Below are 27562 nucleotides of genomic sequence, written 5' to 3'. Positions count from 1 at the left end.
ACAATAGTCATGAGGAACTGCTATATGCTGGTAGATTGGGAAAATCCAAGTTGGTGCTGAATTACAGAATTTCTGGAAGCAAGTCGAAAGGCACAAAGGCAAGGAGCATTTCTTGATGTATACAGACATCCCAAAGAGGAAGAATTATTCTAAAGGATAGATCTCACAACCATGGCTAACAGGAGAAGTCAAAGCCTACATGTAAGCCAAAGAGAGGGCATATAATAAGAGTAAAAGTTAGTGAGAAGTTAGAGGACTGGGAAGCTTATAAATACCAAAAGAAGGCAACTAAAAAAACGTTATTAAGGTAAGGATGGAATACAAATGAACACCAGCCAATAACATTAAAGAGAATACCACACATTTCTTCAGATACATAAGGTGTAAAAGAGGGGCGAGAGTAGATATCGGACCACTGGAAAACTATGCTGGAGAGGTAATAATGGTGGACAATGAATTAGCAAAAAATTTAAATAAATATTTTGCATCAGTGTTCACTGTGGAAGACACTAGTAGTATGGCAGAAGTTCCAGGTGTCAGGGGTCATGAAGTGTGTGAAGTTACCATAACTGGAGAGAAGGTTCTTCTGAAAAGTCTGAAGGTAAATAAGACACCTGGAATAGATGGTATACACCTCAGGGTTCTGAAAGTGGTGGCTGAAGAGATCAGGGAGGTATTAGTAATGATCTTTCAAGAACCATTAGATTCTGGAATGGTCGAGTAGAAAATTGCACGTGTTACTCCACTCTTCAGAAAGGGATAGAGGCAGAAGAAAGGAAACTATAGGCCAGTTAGTCTGGCATCAGTGGTTGGAAAGATGTTGGAGTCTACCACTAAGGATGAGATTTCAGGGTACTTGGAGGCACATGATAAAATGGGCCATAGTCAGCATGGTTTACTCAAGGGAAATTCTTACTTGGCAAATCTGTTGGAATTCTTTGCAGAAATAACAAGCAGGATAGACAAAGGAGAATTGGGTGAAGTTGTGTACTTGAATTTTCAGAAGGCATCTGACAAGGTGCCACACACAAGGCTGCTTAACAAGCTACAAGCCCATTGTATGATAGGAAAAAATAAGGGAATTGATAGCTTTGATATAAAGTTTGCAGATTATATGAAGATAAGTGGAGCAGCAGGTAGAGAGGCTACAGAAGCACATGAACAGATTAGGAGAATGGGCAAAGAAATGGCAATGGAACAGTGTTGGGAAGTGTACAGTCATGCACTTTGGTAAAAGAAATAAATGACTGCTTTCTAAGTGGACAGGAAATACAAACAAACTGAGGTGCAAAGGACTTGGTCCTTGTGCAAGATTGCCTGAAAGTTAATTAACAGGTTGAGTATGTGGTGAGGAAGGCAAATGCAATGTTAGCATTCATTTCAAGAGGACTATAATATAAAAGCAAGGATGTAATGTTGAGACTCTATAAAGCACTGTTGAGGCCTCTCTTGGAATACTGTGAGCAGATTTGGGCCCCTATGTTAGAAAGGATGTGCTGAAATTGGAGAAGGTTCAAAAGGAAGTTCACAAAATGATTCCAGGATTGAATGGCTTATCATAACTATCTTTTTTTGGCACTGGGCCTGTATTCACTGGAATTCAAAAGAATGAGGGGTGACCTCATTGAAACCTACTGGACAGTGAAAGGCTTTGATAGAGTGGATGTGAAGAGGATGTTTCCTATGGTGGGAGAGTCTAAGACCAGAGGACAAAGCCTCAGGATAGAGCAACACCTTTTTAGAACGGAGATGAAGATGTATTTCTTTAGCCACAGAGTGGTGAATATGGAATTTGATACAGGCAGCTATGGATCCCAAGTCTTTATGTATATTTAAGGCAGAAGTAGATAGATTCTTGATTGGTCAGGGCATGAAGAGATACGGGGAGAAGGCAGGAGACTGGGGCTGAGAAGAAAATTGGATCAGCCATGATGAAATGGTGGAGCAGACTCAATGGGCAAAATGGCCTAATTCTGCTCCCATTTTCTATGGTCTTATGGTCTAAATGTGAACAAGATTGGTTCATAGAACTAAAATTCCTTTATCAAAAACAGTCAGAGCTGCAGGACTGAGGAATTTCAGACCTCTGTCCTGCTATCATCCACATTAAAGGTTAGAGTCCTCATGCTTTTTGCCATTTTTCTTGATGTCACTTTGATCAATAGGGAGAAAGGAAACATTGCTCCTCTTATTTAACAGTCAGCAGCAGGACCAAACGGCTGAGCAAAATTACAAGCTGTCACCAAAAAATGTACAATAATGTATTGATTTCTGATGCATACACAGCTTAAAAGTGAAACTGTCTTGATGCAGAGCTTTGGAGAGCAAACAACCTACTTTCATCATTCAACAACTATGGCAATATGCAGGCTTAACAATACGTACACGACACTGGAAGAACTCAGCAGGTCAGGCAGCATCTGTGAGAAAAGAGTAGCCAACGTTTCGGGCCGAGACCCTTCATGAGGAATGGGGGGGGGGGGGGGGGGGAGAGAGGGCCGAAGCCCAGTAATAGAGATAGGGGAGGGGGAGGGGCTAGAGGCGCCAGGTGGAGAACCAATCAGAGAAAGGATAAAGGGGGGAGGGGATAAGCATGAAAGAACTGTAGAGATAAAGGAGCAGAAAGTTGAAAGGGGAGAGAGGCAGAGAGGGACCTAGGATGGGGGGAGGGGGAGAGGGAGGGAATTGCAGGCTTAACAAAACTGGTGTAAATAGGTACAGGGGAATTTGTTCTAGAAGAGTGAATTGCATCTAAAAAGATAGAGAATTTTAGGTGGTACAGGCCTGAACATAAATCACTCACAAAAGGGTCTTAGTTTTGTTTGTTTACAAAAAATCCAGTTTGTGACCAAATTCAAGGAGCTATTAATGACTCCTTGTATGGGGTTAAAAATCAAATTGACTATGAATTATTCCACAGAATTCAAAAACAGTTTAATAACAAAGCAGCTTGTGTACTGAAAGTAGGACTTACACCATCTATGTAATCATTTCTCCTTGTCCTCAATGATCACCAGGAAGTTCACCACTTTAATCCAGCTGACCATAAACTTAATCAGAATAGTCCTGTCAAAGGGTCTTCGCCTAATATGTGGACACAGATGCTGCCTGGCCTGCTGAGTACCTCTAGCATTTTGTGTGTGTTGCTTGGATTTTCAGCATTTGCAGATTTTCTCATGTTTGTGACCAGAAGCTTGGCCAGGCTAACAGTATTAAAAAGCAAAAACTCCTTACATGACAGAAATCTGAAATATAAAACAATGCTAAAAATATTCAACAGGTCAGATGGCATTTGTGGAGGGAGAAACTAAGAACATTTCAGACTGACCACTTTCTTACAAAATTACCAGTTCCAACTCTACCCATGGTAGAGTTCTCCAAAGAGTCATTACCCAAGTGAAGACGAATTTCCAGCCTGCCTCTGTTTTGAGACACTAACCATCACAAGTCCTAGACTTCTCAATAGGAAGAAATGTCATCACATATTTAGCTTGGCGAACCTTCAAAAATGTGCATTTTTTAAATGAGGTCACCTCTCATTGTTCTAATCTCTAGAAAACAGAAATCAGCCAACTTGCTCTGAAAGCCACAACAAGATAAGGCCATTTGCTTATTTAAGTCCACACAGATTGGGTGGTAGCCATCCGTATTATTCCCACACACATGACCCACAGCCTTTAATGCCAAGTGTACACTGTCTTATCTGACACACCCTGCCAAGAATCAGTCTGTAGACTACTTCACAGTTTCAGTTCCTTTAAATACAAACATTTCCTAATCTCTAATCTTTTTTAAAAAAGAAATTAGCAACACACAAAAAATGTTGGAGAAACTCAGCGGGTCATACATTAGGTATAGGGGGAAATGAATAGTAGACTTTTGAGGTCAACCTTCAGGACTGATGAAAGGTCTCAGGCCAAAATGTCAACTGTCCAATTCCCTTCAAAGATGCTGCCTAACCAGCTGAGTTCCTTCTTTTTTTTGTCTATTACTCTGTCTTTCTTGTGTCTAAAAAATGCAGCATTTCTACTTGTTTTATTCTGGCTGACACGTCTGCATGTTGCTCCCAGTTACTTAGCTTGTTTCTATCCCCTTGAAACTGCTATTACATCTTTGTCACCATTCACCTTCTCACTTAGATTCATCTGTTCAAACCATCTTGAGAAGATTAAATGCTGTCCCTCAAAACACTTAATTAGGGGTTCAGTGGAACAGTATGAGAGACCATGTAAGAGAGCTCAGAATGGGAGTGAATGGAGAGCTTTCAGTTGTCTGTCACCTCGCAAATCTCTTTTGCACCCTCTCCAAGGCTTTCACATCTTTCCTCATGTACGATGGACAGATATGAACATAATACTTCAGTTTTATAAACTTACATCACAATTCCTTTGCTTTTGTACTTTATATCTGTGAATTCTTTTGGAAAGAAAACACTCAAACTACCTTGCTATTTTCAATGATTTATGCACATTAACTCCAAATTACTTCTTCTGTATCCCTTTTAAAACCATGGATCTGGTTTATACTGCCTTTCCTTGTTCGTCCTACTGAAATATGTTTCCCAGTAACAACACAAAACCTGGCGTATTGAATTGAAAACATGGTGAAAGCTACCTAGGTACCCTCCAAAGAACAGGGGATATTTACAGGAAAGGAAGGGTAAAAGGCCAATAAACAAAAAGCATAAACCTACTGACTGATAACTCAAAAAGCATGGTTACTCACAAGGGGCTTAAGCAGTTCTTTCTACACAGTATGTAATTTTATCAGAAAGGATTTGGGGCAGAGACAAATTGAGCTTATTTCAAAAGAGTAGCACACAAGCCAATAATACCAAATTTATTCATGTAACTGAATACAATATACTCCACATCTATTGGTATGGAATATATTCAAATGTTGCTCCCAAAATGCCCCTAGCTATATACACTTGCTCTGTTCGGGGTGAGATTTTGCAGGAATTTTCCAGAGATGCAGTTCATTTAAAAGTAAACTCCAACTTAGTCCTGAAACATAAAGGATTAAGTAATTTTTGTCTGATTAAATGCAATATCTCAGAATTACTACGCTTATATAAAGTTTCTGGATACCCAGCATAATTGAACGTTGGTTTCTCTTATACAAGACAAAGATAACGAGATTAATTTGCACTTGGTTAAATTCCACCATGTAGTTTTAATTAAAATAAAATGCTAGCTACTTCTATCTGGACGAAACCAATGTAACTAAGGACAGTAACAAGACTGAGTAATGATAGGACCAACTTTATTTGAATGTAAACTCACACCAAATATTATGTACTCTCTTTAAAACTAGTATCTTCTGTATGAAATGCACCCAAGTCCTTCTCCTTTAATTCTTTTGCTCTCCCCCCCCCCCTTAATATGTATGTTGAATACTCCTTTGTCTGCACACCATTGCAGAGGGGGTGGAGAATAGGGAAGATTAATGATGCTTGTTTTTACTTGTACAATGTAACATCTATCTTCTGAGCAGCTGTTCTTACCTACTATCAAACATAACAACTCTTCACAATTCAAAGAGTACTTGCTATAAAGTGCTGAGTGTTGAGTTTGTGAAATGCTCCAGGGATGTTTTTCTTTCTTACCCATACCTTTAGTTACTATAATACTAAAATGGAGTAGCTTTGCTGTTTTACAGTGTGAGGAAACATTTTTAATGTTGGTAACAGCTTCCACATGATCAATGAATGAAAAGCAGTAAAATGTTTCACCATTAGAATATTTGTTCATCAACAATGGCACAGAAATCTGTTCTAGATTTTTAATTCTCCAGTTTGGGGGGTGGGGGGTGGAAGATTCCTTTTGCCCTCATTTACATGTTTTAAATTTTATAATCCCTAATAGTTGCTCATTTTCTTAACAGGTTCCTATCTCTGTCTCAGCATCTAAAACAAAGGAAATGTTCTCAGACCCTTTTCAAATGAACATTTGTTGACCATACAGAGTCTGTCCAGAGTTGGTCAGCAGGCCTTTTTAAACACAGGCTATCCAAAGACATTCCAAATCTAGCATTAGCTGTAGATCTAGAAATGTTTAATAATCAATAGTATTGATTTTGCTAAGTCCATCAGTATTAACATATCAGAGTCATCTCCAATTAGAAGGTCAAATTGCTCAGCAGATAAATACTGTGGCTGTTAACAAAAGTGAAGGTTGGATAGCAGGTATGCTCAAAGTCTGTATACTTTCATTGGATGGGCTTGAATCAGAGTAAATTAGCCTTTTGAAAATTTTACAGGGTTTTAATGACATCACAAATTGATTACTATATGCAGTTTTGGTCTCTTTTTATAATAAATGGCTCTCTGTATTGATCAGTAAGTTGACAGCAAGAGTGAATGAGCCTGCATTCTCAGACATTTGGAAGAATGAAGGGTAATTTAAATGAAATTCAAAATTTACAATGTAAATGTAAGGAAACAGCCCCAGCTAGAGAAAATAGAACTGGGGTCAAAATCAAAACTCTTGAAGAACTCTCCTGCGGGCTAGTAGAAAAGCAACATGCAGAAAGAATGCCTCAAATTAAAGGAGCCACAAGATCTTTTTATTCTAAATGCATTAAAGGACCCCAGCACAAATTTAAATGACAATCAATTTTTCACATCATAGCCTTGACCCAAACATGGATTGAATTACTGGATTCTCGAGAAGAGTGACTGTCCTCGAAATGAGTGCAGCATTTGGCCTGCTGGCAATAAGGACCCCAAGTAAAATTAAAGCAGCAAGGAGAAAATAGACCAATGGTTGGAGTCATACCTCATGAATTGGAATATGATTGTGTTTATTGGGAGGTCAATCACCATAGCTAAGGCATTAAGGCAGAGATTGTTCAGGGCAGTACAAGCATTGGGAATTTATGCATATACATAATCTATGAAGGTCACTGAAACAGCAGAGGAGATCATTCAGATTATAATACTAAACCAAAGAAGAGCTAATCCACGGACTGAGATAAATGCTCTTTCACATTACGGGGTATTACTCTGGTTTTCCCTTTGATTCCTAATGAATTCAATATTTTGATTCCTAAGAACAATGATGTATAAGCTCTCCATGTTAATTGAAAGCATCTTCCATTAAAGTATTTCAAAGTGCACTTATATTATGAAACAACAGGCTAGGGAGAAATATAATTTACATTTTTTCCTTTCAACAAAATCTGCTAAGTAGTCCAGTATTGCCCAGTGGCAGTGAGTGTTTTTTCTCTCTATATACAATATAATGGAAGAGGAAATGGTATTCCCCTCCATTCAGTGGTGTACTGCTCCTTGGAGCCACCTGGTGTCAGAGCACATCACTACATCAGAACAACTGAGACCCAAATTGAGTCTGTGTTTCGTCATCAGTAGTCACCTGTGATAAATCTGAATGCAAAAACTAGAACAATAAAGGAGCTTTTAATAAAAATGAACATTAAACAGTATAGGGAAACATTTGGGTAAAAAAAACTAGTGTAACATTCCAAGTTGTAAACAAAATACTATATTGATTCAGCAATCCTTTCTAATTTAAGAAGTTTCTTACTTGCCATGGTCTGATCATACCTTCCACTCTGTACAAACCAACAGGGGGCAGGGGGTGTTGGTTCCTCATTAAAATGCAATATTGTTGCACATTTTTATTTTGTAAAAATATTGCTGGAGCTTTCAGACCATTTCCTATCCAGTGTTATGGTCATGTATATATTTTCAAGCTCAAGAATGGTTTCAGTATTGTCTAATGAATCACAGCAAGAGGTGGGGGGGGGGGGGGCACGGTGAGAGCCCAGGGACAAAAAGAAATGGAATAAGGGAAGAAAGGGGATGAAGTGAGATGGGGAGGATGAATGAGTGGAACAAATCAACCAGAATAAAATTAAACAATGTATCAGAAGATGAAATCACTACACATTGAATCAAAATCTAATTCCCTTAATGACTGGCTTAAAAAAACAAGGTTTCAAGCTATATGCAAAAATAACTGGTGTTCATTGAATTTGAAGTTGCCACCATGGATGGACAATCAGTCAATTTATCATGCTGCCTTCATCAGGACTGAAACCACATGAAAACCTCACCCTTTATTTTTTGTTCTCAAACTTCTCAGCTGCCATTGCTCACTGACACTGCAAAACTATCCTATAGACTGTGGCAGCTACATGTGGTTCTTTTCTTCCTGTGCCTAAAGGAGAGCTGAAAATCCATTTAAACTTTCAAATGGTAGAAAGAACTCAGCAATATGCACGTTACCTTCAATAATAACATTCATTATTTTTAAAAACACGATTCCTGTTTTCCTGGGTATTTTTTGACTCAATGTCCATTTCTGTGGCACTGCTGCTATCTAAATCAAAAAAATAAGATATACTGAGTTCCGAAACTTCTAAAATCAATCTTTGGTCCAGCTTCTCTCTCACATTTCACACCATCTTTTCTTTACCCAACTTTCTTGGAAAGAGTATTCACTGGATAAACTGTCCAAGGATGAATGTTCACTCAATAGATTGCCTGGTCACTTAACCCAAACATAGGAAATATTACAGAGAATACTAAATACAAATATGCCTTAGTTCACCTCCACAGAAAACTTTCTACTCCACATCAGGCACATGGATCTTTATACTGTGAGTATATTAGCAAGAGGGGGAAACGTGGGTATTTGACAACACAGTCGAGCACATCACAGTGAAATTGAGATCTGAAATTGAGCACACCTCCCACTGCACTGCAATTGGATTAATTTATTAATTGAATTGATTTTATTTCTTACATCCTTCACATACATGAGGAGTAAAAATCTTTATGTTACATCTCGGTCTAAATGTATAATGTGCAATCATAGTAATTTATAATAATTTATAATAAATAGAACAGTCAATGTAACATAGAAATACATTCAAATCAGCGTGAGTTCATCAGTCTGATGGCCTGGTGGAAGAAGCTGTCCCGGAGCCTGTTGGTTCTGGCTTTTATGCTGCGGTACCGCTTCCCGGATGGTAGCAGCAGGAATAGATTGTGATTGGGGTGATTCAGGTCTCCAATGATCCTACCGGCCCTTTTTACACACCTGTCCTTGTAAATGTCCTGAATCAGGGGAAGTTCTCAATTACAGATGCACTGGGCTGTCCGCACTACTCTTTGCAGAATCCTGCGATTAAGGGAGGTACATTTCCCATACCAGGCAGTGATGCAGCCAGTCAGGATGCTCTCAATTGTGCCCCTGTAGAAAGTTCTTAGGATTTGAGGGCCCATACCAAACTTCCTCAACCGTCTGAGGTGAAAGAGGTGCTGCTGTGCCTTTTTCACCACACTGCTCAGACCACCTGAGATCCTCGGTGATGTGGATGCTGAGGAATTTAAAGCCGTTTACCTTCTCAACCCCAGATCCATTGATGTTAATAGGGATTAACCCGTCTCCATTCTCCTGTAATCCACAACCAGCTCCTTTGTTTTTGCAACATTGAGGATGAGGTTGTTTTCTTGACACCACTGTGTCAGAGGGATGACTTCTTCTCTGTAGGCCACCTTGTTATTGTTTAAGATTAGGCCAATCAATGTAGTGTCATCAGCAAATTTAATTAGCAGATTGGAACTATGGGTGGCAACACAGGCATGGGTATACAAGGAGTACAGGGCACGCACATCAACTAAATATAATTGTGCAACTTTTCCATGGCTCTTTTTTTATAATTGTACAATGTCCTGTGTATGTTACTAAAAAGGGCTTCTTTGGTTTGTTACGAGTAGGAATGCTTCTTTGTCTGTTAAAAGTTTCTCTTGCCGTTGTTTCGCTTTAGAATGGCTGATATGGTAATTGTATTCATTTGTTAATCAATGGGGAATGTTATTGTGTTTTGTGAGGCTGGGAACTTGGGGGAGGGGTTGCGCGGGCTTGGGGTGTGAGGAGAGTCCGGAGGGAGACGCCGAGGAAGGAGGACGTGCGCTCGGACGACCACCGGGGAGTCCGAAGTGGGAGTTTCAGGAGGACGACCACCGAGGAGTCGAATGGTTCGCTGGATGAGCTCCACCGATGTGCACTAAACTGACTGAACTTTGATAAGTTGGCGCCTTTTGTTTTTTTCTTGTATATATATATATTGTATTGCCTAATACTCTTTTAATTTTAGTAAACTCTTTAAAGTGTATTTCATAACGGTATTTGTTGTGGGTTTGATACTGTTGGCGGGCGCGAGTCATAAACGCGATTCTCACAGCACCTGCGTGTACGGGAGGTGGGTTGGTGTGTGGCTGGATCTCTTTTTCCCCTAGACATATACCAGCCTGTTGGGTAAGTGTTACATAATTCTCAAAACAATCACGAAGTGTTAACAAGACTCACTGGCAACATTTAAACTTGGTCAAAAGTTTGTGGGCCCAAAGACATGAGTGTACAAATCTAGGCTGAGTTTAGTGCAAGTCTAAGAGATGGCTATACTGCTGGAGGTTCTGTCTTTTGAATGAAACTTGCCATCCAATATAGCATTAGTTTGAGAGCAAGGAAAATATGCAACAGGACTGACCAATACTTATTCCTCAATCAACATTGCCGGAAAATGATTCCTTGATCACAATTCTATTTGATGATGTTGTAGCGGTGTGCTACACGCAGCGCTGAAATAACGACACGGATGTTCGAATTTACTGCCATTTCTTTTCACAAATGAAGCTGCCTTTCAAAAGAGTAATAATGTAAGCTGGAGGTCTGAAACAAACAATATGCATTTTTTAATATTTTAGTTACAGCCTCTCCTAAAAGCACTGAAGGGTGAAGTGATAAAACCGCATTAAATTGGTTTGAGCTCAGAAAAAAATGCTTTTACACTTGCAAGTGCTTTCTTTTAATGAATATCTACAATGATCTATTAAGAGAGAATTCCTTAAATCAGCATTGCAAAACCATTAGCAGCTTCCCTTAAAGTATATTTATATTATAAACTTCTGTTAAGGTGGCTAGAGATCCTATGGAATTTTAACTCTAATAGAGTTAAATCATAGAACAGCACATTAAAATTAGCCAACTTCCCCTCAAGGCAATGTGGAAAACTCTTTCTTGCAAGATCATTAAATATATTCTACAATTCATTAAACTGGTTACAGATTTCTTAGAGCTCCATTAAATACCATCAACCCCCTCCCTCCCCATCTCAGGCGCAAGATTCAAAAGTACTTAATGTTATTTCCTGTACACAAGTGTTAAAGGAGAATTAAATCGTTGTTGCTCTGGATCTGATACAATGCAAAAACAACCACACGCACAACATAAATAACACAATAATAAAAAATGCAATAAATATAAATAAGTAAACACAAGAGATTTTGCAGACGCTGGAAACCAAAAGCAACAAACACAAAATACTGAAGGAACTTAGCAGATCAGTCAGTATTTATAGAAATGATGTTTTAGACTGAGACTCTTCTTCAGTATTGTTTATGGACTGGATTGAAGATGGGTCTCAGCCCAAAACATTGACAACTTTATTCATTTCCATAGATGCTGCCTGACCTACCGAATTCCTCCAGTATTTTGTGAGTGTTGATATAAATGCATATAATAGCTTAGATACATAGATTGATCTTATGTCCATAAAGAGACATGGTCTGTACATAAGGTGATTGACAGGAAATGATCTCCACAAGACCATAACACAGAGGAGCAGAATTAGACCACACAGCCCATTGAGTATGCTTTATCATGGCTGACTTATTATCCTTCTCAACCCTATTCTCCTATCCTTCTCCCCATAACCTTTGATGCCCTGACTAATCAAGACCTTATCAACCTCTGCTTTAAATATCCCCAACCATCTGCGGCAATGAATTCCAGAGATTCGCTACCCTCTGAGATGCCTTTTCATCTCTGTTCTAAAGAGACACCCCTCTATTCTGAGGCTGTGCCCTCTGATAAAGTTGGGGTGGTGGGGGGTGGGGTGGGGTGAAGTTTGTCCCCATTTCCATGAATAAAACCACAGCGGCACAATGTAGCATTAGATTTCATTCTAAGTCATTATCCCCATAATTTCTAATGGGCTATAACACTTACAAATAAGGTGAGCAGACACTTTGTTCAAATAGGTTAAACCTATACACAAGTCCGCATGAGAAATTCTACCCTGAAGTAAATCTCAGTGATTTACAGCCATCAGGTAGAATGACCCTCTCATGGAAGTCTATTATTCAAAAATTATTCACTTCCCTTCTTCTTAAAATATCAAGTACTTTGATAAATTAAAGATGAAACCAGGGAGTCAATATTTATATGAATTTGGGGTTGGAGGTTGAGGTGGGAGTGTACTGAGTTGAGACCTGGGATGGGGAGGGTGCAAGCGAGACAAGATAGAGGGCAAGGGATAAGGGGTGGGGTTTGAGGATACGAGCAGATGAGGTAAGATGGTGTAGGGGGGGGCAAGGTTTCATGTGGGGGAAAAGAAGTGCCAAGCCCAAGTCTTTCTACAACAAACATCTTCTCAAACACTTCCCAGAACAAGATGAGGTAATGTAAATGCTAGGTGATCTTTCCCACCGACCTGGCTTCACCTATCACCTTCTAGCTTGTCCTCCTTCCCCTCCCCCCACCTTTTTAATCCAGCGACCACCCCCCCCCCCTTCCTTCCTAGCCCTGATGCAGGGTCTCAGCCTGAAACACTGACTGTTTATTTTGTAAAGGGGGTTTCTTCTTTTACTTTGTTACTGTGTAAATCAAAATGGCTTCTTTGTTTTGTTAAAAGTAGGAATGCTTCTTTGTTGCGAGAGAGTGCTGGAAGCTTGTTTGGGTTAAAATTTACTGATAACGAGAATTGTATTCCTTTGTAAACCAATTGGGATTAATGTTGTTCTTTCTTCTGAGTCTGTAAGCTATTGTTGGCGAGCTTTTGGGGAGATTGGTGCGAGGGGGTGAGAGAGAGAGAACGCGATGCTGTAAACTGGGCGAGGAACAGACCCCAAGCGGGGGTCCAAGGTCAAGAGGTACCCCGAGGAGAGGAGACGAAGATAGATGTGCTTGGTTGACCACTTCGGAAGGTCCTGAGCTGCGAGTCGAGGAGTTCGGAGGGGATCGAATGGTGGTCAGAAGACTTCAGTAATTGAGCTCCAACGGTTGTGCACGAAGTGGTTTGGACTTTAATAAGTTGGCGCCTTTTCTTTATTTTCTTTTCCTCCATATATACTGTATCGTTATTAATCACTTATAGTAATCTTTATAAATTGTAGTCATTTAATCGCATATGGTGTACTATCTGTTTTTGGGCGAGGTGGGGACATCACACAGCATCTACACCAGCTGATTACCCAGTTTGGCGGGGCCGAAGGCTGCTCCCCCTAGACGAGAACGAGCTGAGCGAGCCTGAGGCGACCCAGGGGGTTACAATTTGTTTCCATAAATGCTGCCTGACCTGCTGAGTTCCTCCAGCATTTTGTGTGTCTAAAATTATAGCTATTTTCATAAAGAAGCTCGGAGTTCTGAAATGAGGCCACATTCAAGAAAGGACTTTCATCATATGAAGTGAATATAAAAAAATCCAATGGATTGAGAATAATGCTGCATAAATTGAAGGCTACTCAACACAGTTAAACCAGTTAGCAGAAAAGCTAATGTGCCAGTGCCTAACATTTCTCCTATAGACCAATATCCTTCTACAACAAGTTTCTGCAGCGAGAACATTGTATATTGCTGGTGGCTGATGACAATGGTAAAAGGATGACAATCAAATTATGTTGGGAAATAAAAGAAGCTGTTTTATCCTACTTCCATTCAACTCAATACTCAGATATATTTTAAAGAAGCAAATTTCAGCAACAAAGCCCATGAAAAAATAAAAATAGTTCATAAAGAATATATACAAAATCACGGTATTGTCCATGAAACACTATCTAAAGTGCATCAGTTGAAGCATCCCTGACACAAGTCAGATTGGCAGACTACCAAACACTAACAAATCATAATTATCACTACTCTTGGAGACTTAGGCATAAACAGAGACTTCAAGATAACCACAAGAACAATGTTTACCTTACTGCATTGAATGACATTAAAGACCTTAAGTATGAGTGCTGTTTTTGTACTCCCCATGTATCCTATATCCATTTCCCAACATTTCAAAGTACAACTGCATATACAAAACTGTGCAAATGTCTTAGGCACATCTGTATAGCTAGGGTGCTGGATGGAGAGTTTGCAAATCTTGTGGGAGGTTGGGAATGGATAGAGTGGGAGGGATATAGGACACATGGCAGAGAAGGAGTGCTGTAGTGGGGGATGACATGGATGCAGACGCCAGGCAAGAACACTTGATTCTAAACAATTGGTTTATTGATCATTACGGAATGTCCCTCTGGCACTTCATGCTCCCTCCACTCTTCCTCTCCCTTTACCTAACCATGATTCCCCTCTCCCTGCCCCCTTTCCACTCTCAGTCCACAACAGACACCCACATCAGAATCAGGTTTATCATCACCCACATATCTCATGGATTTTTTTTGCGGCAGTGGTATGACACAACGTATAAAATAACTACAATACTATGCAAAATTCTTAGGCACCCCAGCTATATATATGTGCCTAAGACTTTTGCACAGTACCAAATATGGGAGACATGTTAACTGACATTTCTCTCACTGTTAACACCTCCAGTCCCCAAAAAACAGAGAACGTGCAGCAACGTTATTAAAATAAAGCCGTAAAACTGTGGGGCAGTGGTTGGTGTGCCGTTTAGGGACTCCCCCTATAAATCTGCATTTTAAAAACGTAGAAAGACCATTTTTTAAAATGATATAGATTTTTCAGAACAGTGGACAAATGTCAGTGATATTTCAAAACACAGAGTCACATGAAAATTGATGTCAGGCATCATGATAAGGTAAACCACATCAATCATCCAAAACATCCATTTAACCAACTGTCAAGCTTCACTCAGAGTGTGCCCCTTGAATCCCCCACTTCTCCCATGAATTAAAAGTGATAAAAACAAGTAAATAGCATCAGCATTCACAGACCAAGAACATTCTAGAAGACATTATTCGTAAAGGTGTGGAAGACAGAAGCAGTATGGTGGAAGTTCCAGGTGTCTGGGAGCATGAAGTGTGTGAAGGTACCATAACTAGAGAGAAGGTTCTTGGGAAACTGAAAGGGCTGGAGGTAGATAAGACACCTAGGCCAGATGGTGTACACTCCAAAGTTTTGAAAAAGGTAGCTGAAGAGATAGTGGAGGCATTAGTAATGATCTTTCAAGACTCATGAGAATCTGGAATGGTGCCATAAGACTGGAAAATTGCAAATGTCACTCCACTCTTCAAGAAGAGAGAGTGGCAGAACAAAGACAATCATAGACCATTTAGTCTGACCTCAGTGGTTGGGATGATACTGGAGTTGATTGTTAGGGGTGTAGCTTTGGGGTACTTGGAGCCAGATGATAAAATAGGCTATAGTCAGCATGGTTTCAAGGACAAATCTGTTGGAATTCTTTGAAGCAATAACAAGCAGGATGGACAGAAGAGAATCAGTTGATGTTGTGTACTTAAGATGTTCAGAAGGCCTTTGACAAGGTGCCACACATGAGGCTGCTTAACAAGCTACAAGCCCATGGTATTATAGGAAAGATTCTAGCATGGATAAAGCAGTGGCTGATTGGCAGGAGGCAAAGAATGGGAATAAAGGGAGCCTTTTCTGGTTGGCTGCCGGTGACAAGTGGTGTTCCACAGGGGTCTGCATTGAAACAGATTCTGTTTACGTTTTATGAAAATGTTTTGGACGATGGAACTGATGACTGTTGAAAAGTTTGCCAAAGATATGAAATAGGTGGAGGGGCAGGTAGTTTTAAGGAAGTAGAGAGGGTACAGAAGGACTTCAATAGATCAGGAGAAAGGGCAAAGAAGTGGCAGATGGAATACAGTGTCAGGAAGTGTATGGTCATGCACTTTGGTAGAAGAAATGAAAGGGTTGACCATTTTCGAAATGGAGAGAAATACAAAAAAAATTGAGCTACAAAGGGACTTGGGAGTCCTTGTGCAAGATCCCCTAAAGGTTAATTTGCAGGTTGAGTCTGTGGTGAGGAAGGAAAAAGCAATGTTAGCATTCAAGAGGACTACAATATAAAAACAAGGATGTAATGTTGAGACTTTATAAAGCACTAGTGAGGTCTCTCTTGGAGTATTGTGAGCAGGTTTAGACTCCTCATCTTAGAAAGGATATACTATAACTAGAGAGGGGGGTTCACAAAAATGATTCCAGGATTGAATTGCTTATTATATGAAGAGCGTTTGATGGCTCTGGGCCTGTATTCACTGGAGTTCAGAAGAATGAGGGGTGACCTCAGTGAAATCTACTGGATGGTGAAAGCCCTCGATCGAGTCAAGTTAGGTAAAGGGGAAATACAACAAGATCTAGGTGTTCTTGTACATCAGTCACTGAAAGTAAGCATGCAGGTACAGCAGACAGTGAAGAAAGCTAATGGAATGTTGGCCTTCATAACAAGGACAGTTGAGTATAGGTGCAAAAAGGTCCTTCTGCAGTTGTACAGGGCCCTGGTGAGACCACACCTGGAGTACTGTGTTCAGTTTTGGTCTCCAAATTTGAGGAAGGACATTCTTGCTATGGAGAGAGTGCAGCGTAGGTTCATGAGATTAATTCCTGGGATGGCGGGACTGTCACATGTTGAAAGATTGGAGCGACTGGGCTTGTATACACTGGAATTTAGAAGGATGAGAGGGGATCTGAATGAAACATATAAGATTATTAAGGGATTGGACACACTAGAGGCAGGAAACATGCTCCCGATATTGGGGGAGTCCAGAACCAGAGGCCACAGTTTAAGAATAAGGGGTAGGCCATTTAGAACAGAGTTCAGGAAAAACTTTTTCACCCAGAGAGTTGTGGATCTATGGAATGCTCTGCCTCAGAATGAAGTGGAGGCCAATTCTCTGGATGCTTTCAAGAAAGAGTTAGATAGAGCTCTTAAAGATAACGGAGTCAAGGGACATGGGGAGAAGGCAGGAACGGGGTACTGATTGTGGATGATCAGCCATGATCACATTGAATGGCGGTGCTGGCTCGAAGGGCCGAATGGCCTACTCCTGCATCTATTGTCTATTGAGTGGATGCAGAGAAGATGTATCCTATAGGTGGAGCGTCTAGGACTAGAGGACACAGCCTCAAAATAGAAGGGCATCCTTTCAGAACGGAGATTATGACAATTTTCTTTAGCCAGAGAGTGGTGAATCTGTGGAATTTGTTGCCACAAGCAGCTGTGGAAGCCACATCTTTATATATATTTAAAGGCAGAGGTTGATAGATTCTTGATTGTTCAAGGCATGAAGGAATACAGGTAGACGGTAGGTAATTGGGACTGAGAAGAAAATGGATCAGCCATGATGAACCAAATAGCCTAATTCTATATCTTATGGTCTATGTTCCCATATTCCAGTCATTTCAGTGGTACCAGTAAGGCCATTTCTTTACTTGGCACACAGCTGGCTGAATATCCAGAATGCAGAAACCCACTCAATAATGAAATATTAAATCTTGGTTGCTGAATCATGCACTGTGAAATTTATGATTTGTCTGTTATGAAGTACAAATTTTTTCTAATCCTTCTAAGTTCCTGGCAAACAGATTTCTGAAACATTACCTCATTACAGAGTTTCTAAATAGCATTTATTATATAATTTCAGAGGTAGTAAGATAGCTCCTTTGCACACTCCAAAACTGATTTAATGAGAGTGCAAGATGATTTACTGTTCAATATAGAGTAGATCCATGAGTTAGTTATCAGATAGAAAAACGAAGAAACTCAACAAGGCTTAGACCTACAGCTGAACTATTGCTGGATTAACAAAAGAATTAATTTAATAGTTCTTATTTTAAATAGTGAGAGAAGTTGATAGAATTAGGTTTGCTTTAGAGATTCCGCAAAATTAAAGAATGTTTCAGTCACAGTGTGCTTTCTACATTCAGCAACAGGATTGACCTTAGATCTTCAACCTATCTGAAAATATATGGAAATGGAGGCTGTGAGGAATGCAGATGGATGGAAGTGGAAATGCAAATGTAGAGGATTTTGCTGTGGAGCAAGGCTGGGAAAAGTAATTGGATCAGGCCACCAATACGAAATAAAAAAGCAGCTGCATTCTTCTCATACAATTGATGAACTGGGTAACCACTAATTAATTCCAGTACCAATGGTGTACTGCACAGAACACTAACAAAAATCTCACAAATTAGAGCTTCTTCAATAACACAGTTAAACGCCATCAGATACTGCAGTGAAATTTAATTGTCAAGCATACAAAAGGATTTATGCAGCTCCATTTCAATTAAAATCTTTTGGTATCACTTGTGCCTTAAAAGTGAGACATCTGAGCACAAAATCCACAGACCATATGTGAGTCACTCACTTACCTCACGTTGCAGCACCAACTCTTTAGTAAATTGTGTAGCATCTTCACTAAATGGTTCTCCTTCCTGGATTCCTGCAGGCGTGTTCCGGGACCCACGAGGGCACTCGATACCTGAAACAATAAATATCGCTCTTGAGAATGATGGAAACTAAAAGAAAAAATATTCTGCTCATGTTTGAAAATCATCACAAACTCAGATATCATGTTACAGTGAAGGCCAACTGACAGCCCAAACCTCAAACTGTCTGAAGTAGTAAATGTAAAAAACTATTAAATAAAATACCAGTAATCAAGCCTCAGAGGGAAACTTTAAAGCAAGTGCACCCAACATGCGAGCTTACACCTTGTGGTAAGAATCACAATCTTTTCAAGTGCCATATTTCCTACTCCATTATATTAAAATTAGAAGTACAGAAGATCCAATAGATCCAAACAGTACTTTTTCCTTCAACCAATACTGAAAGTACATCAACAGCTCCTGTGTTGCCCTTAAGGCACTTATTTAGCTTTAATACATTTTCGCTTTAGCAATTCGTTTGTAATTATTTTCTAGTTAAAGTTAAGGCTAATAACTACGTTGCAGTTGTTGAAGATAAATTCATTATCTGTGATGTATCACGGCATGCGATGACGTCACACCTGGTTTCACCACGTCTTGTGGGTAAATACTGGTTTGGAGAAATGGGAAGGCGGGGGCTTGTGTGTGCAGGATCAGCGTCATAGAAGCAACGCCATAAGTTCATATGACAGTCGATATGTTGAAGTAAAAATGTTAACGCTGATTCTGTTAAAAGTAATGATGGTTGATAAAGTTTATTTACTTGTGCTATTGAAAGTGTTGCTGGAAAGTTTGTGTTGAATTGTATTTAAAGCTGTTGATGGCGTAGGTAGAGTCTGACTGTATGTTGTACTTTAATGAGACTTTAATGTAATATAGTTTGTTGTAATTTTACTTATACAAGTATTTATGATGTAAATGTGATGCCAAGAAGGAAACAAATACTGTATATATTTTGTATTGTTTTATCAACAGTTTTCACCATATGTTAATGCAGAAGAGTGAACAGTAAACAGTTAATCTTACTGTGATCCTGTCCTCATTGACTTCGGTTTAACTTGGTGTTAGTTCAGAGTTTCTACACCCTGCACGAGAACACTATAGCTCCATTTATTTCAGTTGTTTGTGGGGTTCAAAATAAAGTCAAATGATTGAGGGTTTTGAGACATTCTGATGACAGGATTGGCATGACAATGCAAATTTGGTCTTAAACTCCAGTATTTTTCTCCAAGTGTGGATAGTCAGAAGTTTTTTCCCAGAGCTGTAATGGCTAACACGAGATGGCACAGTTTTAAAGTGCTTGGAAGTAGGCACAAAGGAGATGTCAGGGGTAATTTTTTTTTACATAGAGAGTGGTAAGTGCGTGGAATGGGGTGCCGACGGTGGTGGAGGCAGATACGATAGGGTCTTTTAAGAGACTCCTGTATAGGCACATGGAGCTTAGAAAAATAGAGGGCTATGGGTAACCCCAGGTAATTTCTAATGTAAGTACATGTTCAGCACAGCATTGTGGGCCGAAGGGCCTGTATTGTGCTGTAGATTTTCCATGTTTCTATCTCCAACATCTTCAATTTTAAAAAATGAAGGATTGATAGAATACCCAGAAAAAAAAAATGCATGGCGTCAGGAATTACATTCCAGAAAACCCCTGGATATATGATAAGTGACCAGATAATACTTATCTCCAAAGGAGAACATAGAGCAAAAAAGCTTACAAACCCTTACAGCAACAATAAGTACCACAAGGTGCAGCAGATATGATTATGAGATGGACAATGATATACAAAATGAGAATACAAGGAAAAATAGAGCAATGATATTTGGTGCTGTAAATGCACCTCTATACAGCTTTTACAGCTCAGTAAAAGTCAGTGCTACAAAACAGAGATCTGTTCACAGCTACAGTAGGGGCTTGGGGGATGAGATCTGTTTAATGGCAATAGCCGTAAGAGAAACAAAGCTCAATCTCAAAGGCAGAATGTTAAGCAACAGGAATATACAATGCTACGGTGAGTTCATTACCACACAAAAACCATATGAACGAAAATGTTCAAAGCTCATTTACCTGGCTTAATTGTACATATGGACATGAATAAAAAGACTTACACTTACATAACCTGGTTTGCCTGATAAATAGAGTAGACAGAACAATAGCTGTCACCACTGGATACTTCAAATTTTGGAAAAAAAGACAAGCTAAATCAAACAAACAGTCCTGCTAGTGAAAATGATACAACCAACGATAGTCACTGATCAATACGTTGAACCGTAGACCTCTCGCTCCTGCTGACACCACAATTTATCTGTGCTTTATATATATATATGCACACCACAGGGAGAGAACAAGAGAAAGGGGCAGATGAAAACGAGGTAGAGGGGTTCATAATGGGAAAATGGAAAGATAGAGAAGGGAAAGATACTGGTGTAGAAGACAGGAAGGGTAGGAAAGTCAGTATGAGGGAATGAGTAGAGTCAGAGGAGGAGGGCACAGCAGGACAGGGAAAGTGAGGGAGCTCAAAGGTATACAAAAGTGCCTTGCGTGATGATGAGTGAGGGGTTGGAGGGGTAGAGAGTATAGCAGGATTAGCAAGTGCAGGGAGGAGGTGTTGGGGGTATGTTAGAACAAGAGTAGAGGAATGGAATGGGTTTATAAGTTCACACCTCTGTCCAGTTCAGACAGAAGTCAGTCAGCATCAGACAAAGCAGATATATGGATATGGTTTCTGTACTCTTGTACTTCAGACAGTGTTAAGTTTCACACTGCACGGAAGATTTTAAAACCTGAAGGTTCACTGTGACACTGCTTAATAAAAAATAGAAACAAAGACAAGACTTGAAAATTGGACCTTTATCGTTGAAGGACTGCAGATTATGGTGCAATGTAATGAAAATGTGTAAATTATGACAGAACCGGATACAGCAGATTAAATCAGGTTGTTTCGAGTATTTGAATTAATGGCAATGAAAGACATATAGAGGTGAGGTTAAATGTAAGTTTAGGAAGGCAGGGAAAATTCACTGGAATTTTGCGCCTGAATTCACTTAATACACAGAACATAGAACAATACTGCACAGTACAGGCCATTCAGTCCACAATGTTGTGCCGACCCTTAAACCCTGCCTCCCATATAACCCTCAACCTTAACTTCCTCCATATACCTGTCTAGTAGTCTCTTAAAATTCACTAGTGTATCTGCCTCCACCACTGACTCAGGCAGTGTAATAGCTGCCAGAATCTCAACACTTCCAAGTTATATTTAAAGAGGGCAAACTGGTTAAATAAAAACTGCTAGATAAATCTGATTTGAAATACTTGGTCATGTGTAATATGGCATGGCCTAATTGGGACAACTGGATGATATCCCTGTTGCAATTTTATTTTCTGCTTTATACAAGCAGCTTAATTTTAAAAAAATCACTTTTAACAGCAGAGTTTTCATCACCTCCATAGCTTCTCTAAAACTCAAAGTAATGATTTACTTTTAGAAGTGAGAGTAGGCGCCCTCAATTTTAAAAAATGTTTGAAATTTTTAGTTATGTTAATCAAGACACAAGAGATAATTCTCTTCATTGTTTCTCCATTTCTTGCTGATTAAAGCATCGAGCAAGATTGAAATCAATGAGGATAAGAGCAGAGGACAAGCAGGTGTTCAGCATCATCTGCCTGTGTTTGACTGTTGTCTCTCTCCCTCTCACTCACTGTTGCAGGAGAAAGGTGCCTGCATTTGACTGGTCTTCGCTGTCTCTTACTAGATGCTGCTGGAGGATGGTGCAGGAGTCTTGGATCTTCGGCAAGGTTTAACCGACGCACTTTGTGGATGGAATTCTACAGTTTATGTTATGATGTGTTTCTAGTTTCTCCTTTTTTATTGCTATTTTGTGAGATTTTGATCAGGACTGACTAGCTCAGCAGCCTACAGTCAACAGTGCTAAATTGAACTGAATTCTGCATTTCCAGAATGTTTCAATGACTCTGTGGTTGATGTTTTATATTTTGTTTTTCCCTTTTTTTTTGCCACTTTTGTACATTGGGTGTTTGATATTTTGTCTGAATGGGTTCCATAGTGTTTCCTGGTTTCTTGACTGTCTATGGAAAGATGAATCTCAGGGTTGTTTACTGCATACATACTTTGATAATAAATACATTTTGCCAAAAGAACACTCAAGAAAGTAGACCATGCACCAAAGAAAATATTGCAGAGCTCCACTGATGTCTCCGATTAAAAAAAAACCTCTCAATTTGCATAGTACTCCCTTACGAATACACAGAGATTTTTGTCCCAAGCCTCAGTATTCCAAGTCATACCACAAAACCTCAGTGGCCAACAAACAAAAACCCAGTAGGAATGCAAGAGTTCAAGCCCACCTTCGCTAGTTTTGGAAACTATCTCAAGTTGATAGTGAATGAATGATAGAGTAGAAGCAAGGAATATGAAGATCAAGCCAAAAAAAATTAACTCCAGAGGAGTAATCATCCAGAACAGTGACAAGGGATGAGCACCCAAATGGCTATTCAAGCTTTTAATTTTCTTCTTATATCAAAACTTTCAATATGCTTTGGATATCACTTATTTAGTACATCACTTTCAAGTCCATACAGGCTTTCAGAGAAATCTGATTAAACTCATTCGTCAACTTATTTTTTGATATCTGCTCTCTCTCGCATCCATCAACTTCACCACAATTTGCGAATGTTCAGCTACATCAGCAGTATTTCTGCAGTACACAACTTACCAACCAAACCTTCGTGAAGTGGGTATGTGGGTAAGACCATAAGATAGAGGAGCATACGTAGGCCATTCGGCCCATCAAGTCTGCTCCACCATTCAATCGTGGGCTGATCCAATTCTTCTCGTCATCCCAACTCCCCTGCTTTCACTCCATACCCTTTGATGCCCTGGCTAATCAAGAACCTATCTACCTCTGCCTTAAATACACTCAATGACTTAGCCTCCACAGCCACTCGTGGCAACAAATTCCACAGATTTACCACCCTCTGACTAAAGTCATTTCTCCACATCTCCGTTCTAAAAGGACGTCCTTCAATCCTGACAATCCTGATGTTGTGCCCTCTTGTCCTAGAATCCCTTTACATGGGAAATAACTTTGCCATATCAGCCCAAGAGCTACCAGACATTCCTCATACGGTAACCCTTTCATTCCTAGAATCATTCGCATGAATCTTCTCTGAACCCTCTCCAATGTCAGTATATCCTTTCTAAAATAAGAAGCCCAAAACTGCACACTATAACTTCGTGTGGTCTCATGAGTGCCTTATGGAGCCTCAACATCACATCCCTGCTCTTATAGTCTATACCTCTAGAAATGAATGCCAACATTGCATTCACCTTCTTCTCAACCAACTTAACCTGGCAGTTAACCTTTAGGGTATCTTGCACAGGGACTCTGAGGTCCCTTTGCATCTCTACAGTTTGAATTCTCTCCCCATCTAAATATAGTCTGCTGGTTTATTTCTTCCACCAAAGTTCATGACCATACACTTTCCAACATTGTATTGCAGTTGCCACTTCTTTGCCCATTCCCTAAACTATCTAAGTCTCTCCACAGGCTCTCTGTTTCCTCATACTACCTGCTCCTCCACCTATCTTTGTACCATAGGCAAATTTAACCACAAATCAATTAATACTGTAGTCCAAATCATTAACATACATTGCAGAAAGCAATGATCCCAACATCGACCCCTATGGAACTCCACTGGTAACCGGCAGACAGTCAGAATAGGATCCCTTTATTCCCACTCTCTGTTTTCTGCCGATGCTCCAACAATGCTAGTAACTTCCCTGTAATTCCATGGGCTCTTGCGAAGCAGCCTCATGTGTGGCACTTTGTTAAAGGCCTTCTGAAAATCCAAGTACACCACATCTACTGTATCTCCTTGTCTACCCTGCTTGTAATTTCCTCCAAAAATTTCAGTACGTTAGTCAGACAGGATTTTCCTTTCAGGAAACCATGCTGGCTTTGGCATATCTTGTCATGTGCCTCCAGGTACTCCAGAACCTCATCTCTAACTATTGATTCCAACAACTTCCCAACCACTGATGCCAGGCTAACAGGTCAATAGTTTCCTTTCTGCTCCCTTCCACCCTTCTTAAATAGCGGAGTAACATTTGCAATTTTCCAGTCATCCAGTACGATGCCAGAATCTATCGATTCTTGAAAGATCATTGTTGATGGCTCCGCAATCTCTTTAGCTACTTCCTTTGGAACCCAAGGGTGCATTCCATCAGGTCCAAGAGATTTAACAACCTTCAGACCATTAAGCTTCCTGAGCACTTTCTCAGTTGTAATTTTCACTGCACAAACTTCACTTCCCTGACACTCTTGAATGTCCGGTATACTGCAAACATCTTCCACTGTGAAGATTGATGCAAAATATACATTCAGTTCCTCTGCCATTTCTGCATCTCTCATTACAATATCTCCACTGTCATCTTGTATTGATCCTATATCTACCCTCGACTCTTTTACCCTTTACATACTTAAAAAAGTTTTTAGTATCTTCTTTCTTTGATATTAGTTGCCAGCTTCCTCTTATAATTGATCTTTTCCTTCTGACTGACCTTCTTAGTTTCCTTCTGCAAGTTTTCGAAAAAACTTTGTAGTGGGTATGTGAAAAAAAGTGGAAAATGAGAGCACCAGGGAAAACCCAAAATCACAGGGTGAATGTGCAAACTCCATGCAGACAGCAGCATTACCAACTGTGCTACTGAGCCGCCTATACCTGAAACCCCAAAGGAATCAGTTAACAGGGAACACACTCCCTTAGTTTATTAATTATCCCCCCTTTTTTTTGAAAACAAAAATTTAGGCCAGCATCAGTATGAGACTGAATAAACAAGAGCAAGTCAGATCACATCGTTAAGAGGACAACACAGCAGCATTGCAGTTAGCACAAAGCCAGTACAGCTTGGGGCATCGGAGTCCATAGTTCAATTCCAGCAACCTTTGTAAGGAACTTCGTATATTCTTCCTGTGATAGTGTGTGTTTCCTCCGGGGTGTTCTGGTTTATTCCCACAGACCAAAGATGTATCTGTTCAAAAGTTAATTCATCCTGTGAGTAGGTAAATTGTATGGTGATTAGGCTTTAGTTAAATAGGTGAGTGGCTGGGTGGTGAGGCTTGTTGGGCCAGAAGGGCCTGTTCCAGACTGTCTCTCTAAATAAATAATAAATAACTTTGTGTACTACACTTTCTCTGCTGTTAAATTTACCAAGTTTTGATTAAAAGCTAATGAACAAATTTAGTAACAAATAACAGATGCATTTGTAAAGTGCTTTGTGAGAATTTTTAAGTATGGGCCCATACTAGAAAATCCCTAAGAGAATGCATGCATGTACGCGGGGACAGGTAGAATGCAAGAGACAGAGGTTGGGCTAAGCATGCATGAGAGAAATGTATATTCAACATAATCAACAGGAAATGGTGAAGACACAGGTGAGGGGTTGCAAGAGGTTTTTGAACAGGCAATATGGAGGGTGAGAAAACTTACAATATGAAGCAAGAGAAACCATAATTCTAAGGTTAAGAGTGCAACACAAGATTTATCCTTTGGGTGAATGAATCCTTTAAGACAGCCTCTGGCAGTGATAGTGTTTCTAATAACCTTGTTCAGAAAATTTCCCACTAGTAAACAGTTATCACAGTCTGCCTGCAGCTAAGTCAATCTCCAACAATGACATCCGCTGCACTCCCCCTCACCTGTATCTCTCTATTTCAGCATTCAGCTGCCAACACAACCATCTTCCTTATCTACATATAAAATAGTGGCACTTTCATTAAAAATACCTTTCTAAAGCAGTTCATCACAAACCACATTTCACCAATTACCACAAAAAATGGATATTAGCAGGAAAAGCCAATGAGTTCTCCTAAATTAAAAATACTAATTTGTATTCAATACCCTTACGAGCAACATTAATATTAATCCAAGCAATTGTTTAATTCACTTTCTTCCTATCGCTCCTAGCAGTTGGTGTAATTAGCAAGTGACTGATTTATTTAATTGTTATATGTGGTTTTTGCACTGAAGACATTGCTCTAATATTTTTGATAGTTCCACAGTCCACAACATGTACCCATCAGGTTTGGCTTCCATAAGAGTTGTCTATTTGCCAGAAGTCCCAATGTCTCCACGGCAATTCCATTCAGCATTTGAAACTGTGAAGTAAACTTTGTGGAGGCTGTGGCTAAAAACCCATGAACATTCTTGATTACTCTCAATATCCGCCTAATCTCTCCCACCCACAAAACACTGGGTCTACATTAGAGCCAAGATAGAGAGGGACAAGATGTGCATGCATCAAGGAATCACGTCCAAACCCAGGTCCATATCCAGCTCTATGCTAAGATGAATTAGTCTGGTGGGAGCTTGGGTGGCTGCTTGACAAAGGCGACAGAGAAAGGATGAACAGAACTGGAACAAAAAGGATAGAGAAGCATGACAGAAGCAAATTCTGTCAGTGTTGTTAAAAAGGCGTATGGTGTGTTGGCCTTCATCAACCATGGGATTGAGTCCAAGACACGTGAGGTAATGTTACAGCTGTATAAGACCTCTATTAGCCTCACTTGGAGTACTGTATTCAGTTCTGGTCACCACATTACAGGAAGGATGTGGATACTATAGTGCATGGGAGCTTTACAAGGATGTTGCCCGGATCGGAGAGCATGCCTTATGAGAATAGTTTGAGCGAACTTGGCCTTTACTCCTTGAAGCAACAGAGGATGAGAGGTGACCTGATGGTAGTTTTTAAGATGATGAGAGGCATTTCTCTTGTGGATAGCCAGAAGCTTTATCCCAGGGTTGAAATGGCTAACATGTATGGCATAGTTTTAAAGTGCTTAGGACTAGGTACGGGGGGGGGGGGGGGGATATCCGAGGTAAGTTTCTCACAAAGAGTGGTGGGTGCATGGAATGCACTGTCAGTGAAGGTGGTGGAGGCGGATACAATAAAAAATGAGAGGATTATGCGGTAGGGAAATTCTAGGCAGTTTTGAGAGTGGGTTACAAGGTTGGCGCAACACTGTGGGCCAAAGGACCTGTACTGTGCTAGAGATTTCTATGTTTCTTTGAAGTATGGCACGGCACCTTTAAACGT

The 27562-nt window shown here is 39.9% G+C and overlaps 1 protein-coding gene across 1 annotated transcript in view; it reads right to left on the bottom strand.

The window, feature by feature from the left end:
* Positions 1 to 27562, bottom strand: part of snd1 (staphylococcal nuclease and tudor domain containing 1) — a 1008210-nt gene that overhangs the window by 513527 nt on the left and 467121 nt on the right. The window contains exon 16 of the mRNA XM_073066877.1: positions 18390 to 18499. Within this exon, the coding sequence (XP_072922978.1) occupies positions 18390 to 18499 (110 nt within the window). The remainder of the gene's footprint in view (positions 1 to 18389; positions 18500 to 27562) is intronic.

This window comes from Hemitrygon akajei, chromosome 14, assembly GCF_048418815.1.
Source record: "Hemitrygon akajei chromosome 14, sHemAka1.3, whole genome shotgun sequence".
Lineage (NCBI taxonomy): Eukaryota > Metazoa > Chordata > Chondrichthyes > Myliobatiformes > Dasyatidae > Hemitrygon > Hemitrygon akajei.
Note: the sequence above shows the minus strand (reverse complement) of the source record. Positions and strands in the feature narration are given on the sequence as shown.